The 1,934-nt window shown below is 43.5% G+C and overlaps 1 protein-coding gene across 1 annotated transcript in view; it reads left to right on the forward strand.

Moving 5' to 3' along the window:
- The first annotated feature begins 282 nt into the window (after window positions 1-282).
- LOC138948387 (uncharacterized) overlaps window positions 283-1,934 on the forward strand; it is an 11,585-nt gene continuing 9,933 nt past the window's right edge. The window contains exons 1-2 of the mRNA XM_070319916.1: window positions 283-799; window positions 1,618-1,739. Of these exons, the coding sequence (XP_070176017.1) occupies window positions 760-799; window positions 1,618-1,739 (162 nt within the window). The 5' untranslated portion in view covers window positions 283-759. The remainder of the gene's footprint in view (window positions 800-1,617; window positions 1,740-1,934) is intronic.

Below are 1,934 nucleotides of genomic sequence, written 5' to 3' on the forward strand. Positions count from 1 at the left end.
GTGTTTATGTCTGTCTGTCTGTCTGTCTGTCTGTTTCTGTCTGTCTGTCTGTCAGTCTTCGTGTGTATGTGTGTGTGTATGTGTGTGTGTTTGTGTGTGTGTTTGTGTGTGTATATGTGTGCGTGCGTGCGTGCGTGTGTGTGTGCGTGCGTGCGTGTGTGCGTGTGTGCGTGTGTGTGTGTGTGTGTGTGTGTGTGTTCTTCCTTCCGTCCTTTCGTCTGCCCGTCTGTCTGTCTATCCGTTTACCTGTCTGTATGTATGTGTGCATGTCGCTGTGCATCCTTCTCCTATCTTGAAAATGTGTGTGGGTGTTTCGTGTTGTCAACGAACTAATGTCCCATAAGCAAACCATGCTTGCGTTTCCAGTCTATCTTTGATAGTTTAATCCACTTATTCATTTTCTCACTCATGTACGCTTTCATCTCACGACCGTTTTAACCGCAACGTGCATATATAGGTTAAACGTTAAACACCAAATAAATAAAGAAAGAAAGAACATAATTATACAGGTATCTATATACGTCATAATCACATCCGAATTAAAGTAATTACGTCAGTACAAGAGAATAGCACTTCGTAGGATCGTGAGGGATTAGTACGCTATAACTGACTGGAAACACCGGCCTTTCTTTCTTTGACACAGGCATTTTGCGATAACGGAACCGTTACCAACCTCGGGGCCAAAGTTCAGAAACTACTAAAACAAGGATCACGGAGGTCAAAATATTATCAGTCGTTCAAAAGTGGTCAGCCGTTGAAATGATCGCCATGTGTCCTCTTCTTGCAGTGCTTCTTGTGGGTGAGTTATAATATTTTTGTTAATGTTTTTTTCCCAGAAACATAGGGGCGTTAGCGGTCTGAATATAGATGTCATGAACAAGAGTAATACGTGAGATGTGTGCGGATGCAATCTCCCGGTGCCATAAGTGAATAAAAGCATTAACATGAAAAGGGGACTTTCAGCCTCAAAGCGAAATCAGTTTATCATTTTTTCATGAGTTTATATGTTTGAGACTTTTGTTGACCATTTAGGCTGGGGGGTAATTAAGTGATTATTTGCCTTTTTCCTCTGGTTGTAGACTAGGCAGGACGTAAATAACAAAATGTCTGATCTAAAAAAAAAAATTAAAAAAAAATATTATTAAAATGATAAGTTTATGAATGTGTGAATTTGTTTTAGAAGGAAAGGGGACGAGGCAAATGTATTTTTATATTGTAAGGCACCCTCTGTGCTTGACATGCTCTGTGCTTGGCAACATCGCATTATTGTCCTGTAGAAAGGGGAATCCGAAACCGATACATGTACAGAGGATAAGTTCGATCAAAATCGAGGATCAACAAGAATGGGTTAGTTTCTAGAACGCCTTATTATTGACAAAGCAAACAAACAAAAGAAGCGCGATCTCTGAATAGATTGTGAATGTTTCCTTGAAAACATAAAATAAAAGAAGCAAAACACACACACACACACACACACACACACACACACACACACACACACACACACACACACACACACACACACACACACACACCTACACACACACACACACACACACACACACACACACACGGTTGTGTGTTGAGTGAAGTGAGTGTGTCCCCTCTGTGAAACAGGTCTGGCAGCGGCCCAGCCTCACCACGGCGACATGGCAGGTCCGCTATGTTACGACTGTCACGGGCCCGATCACTCCTTCCCCGAATGTCTCAACCGCGCCAGAAACTGCCACGGGGATGAGGTCAGGAAGAGAGGCGTGGATGAGTGGATAGACAGATCGATGGTTGGATGGGTGGATGACTGAGTGGGTGGGAGGGTAGGGGGTGTGGGGTGAATAGACTGCTGGATGGATAGAGAGATGGATGGTCGAGTAGGTTGACGACTGTATGAGTGGGTGTGGGTGGATAGATGGCTGGATAGAGAAATGTACGGCTGA

Source organism: Littorina saxatilis, linkage group LG15 (genome assembly GCF_037325665.1).
Source record: "Littorina saxatilis isolate snail1 linkage group LG15, US_GU_Lsax_2.0, whole genome shotgun sequence".
NCBI classification, from domain to species: domain Eukaryota; kingdom Metazoa; phylum Mollusca; class Gastropoda; order Littorinimorpha; family Littorinidae; genus Littorina; species Littorina saxatilis.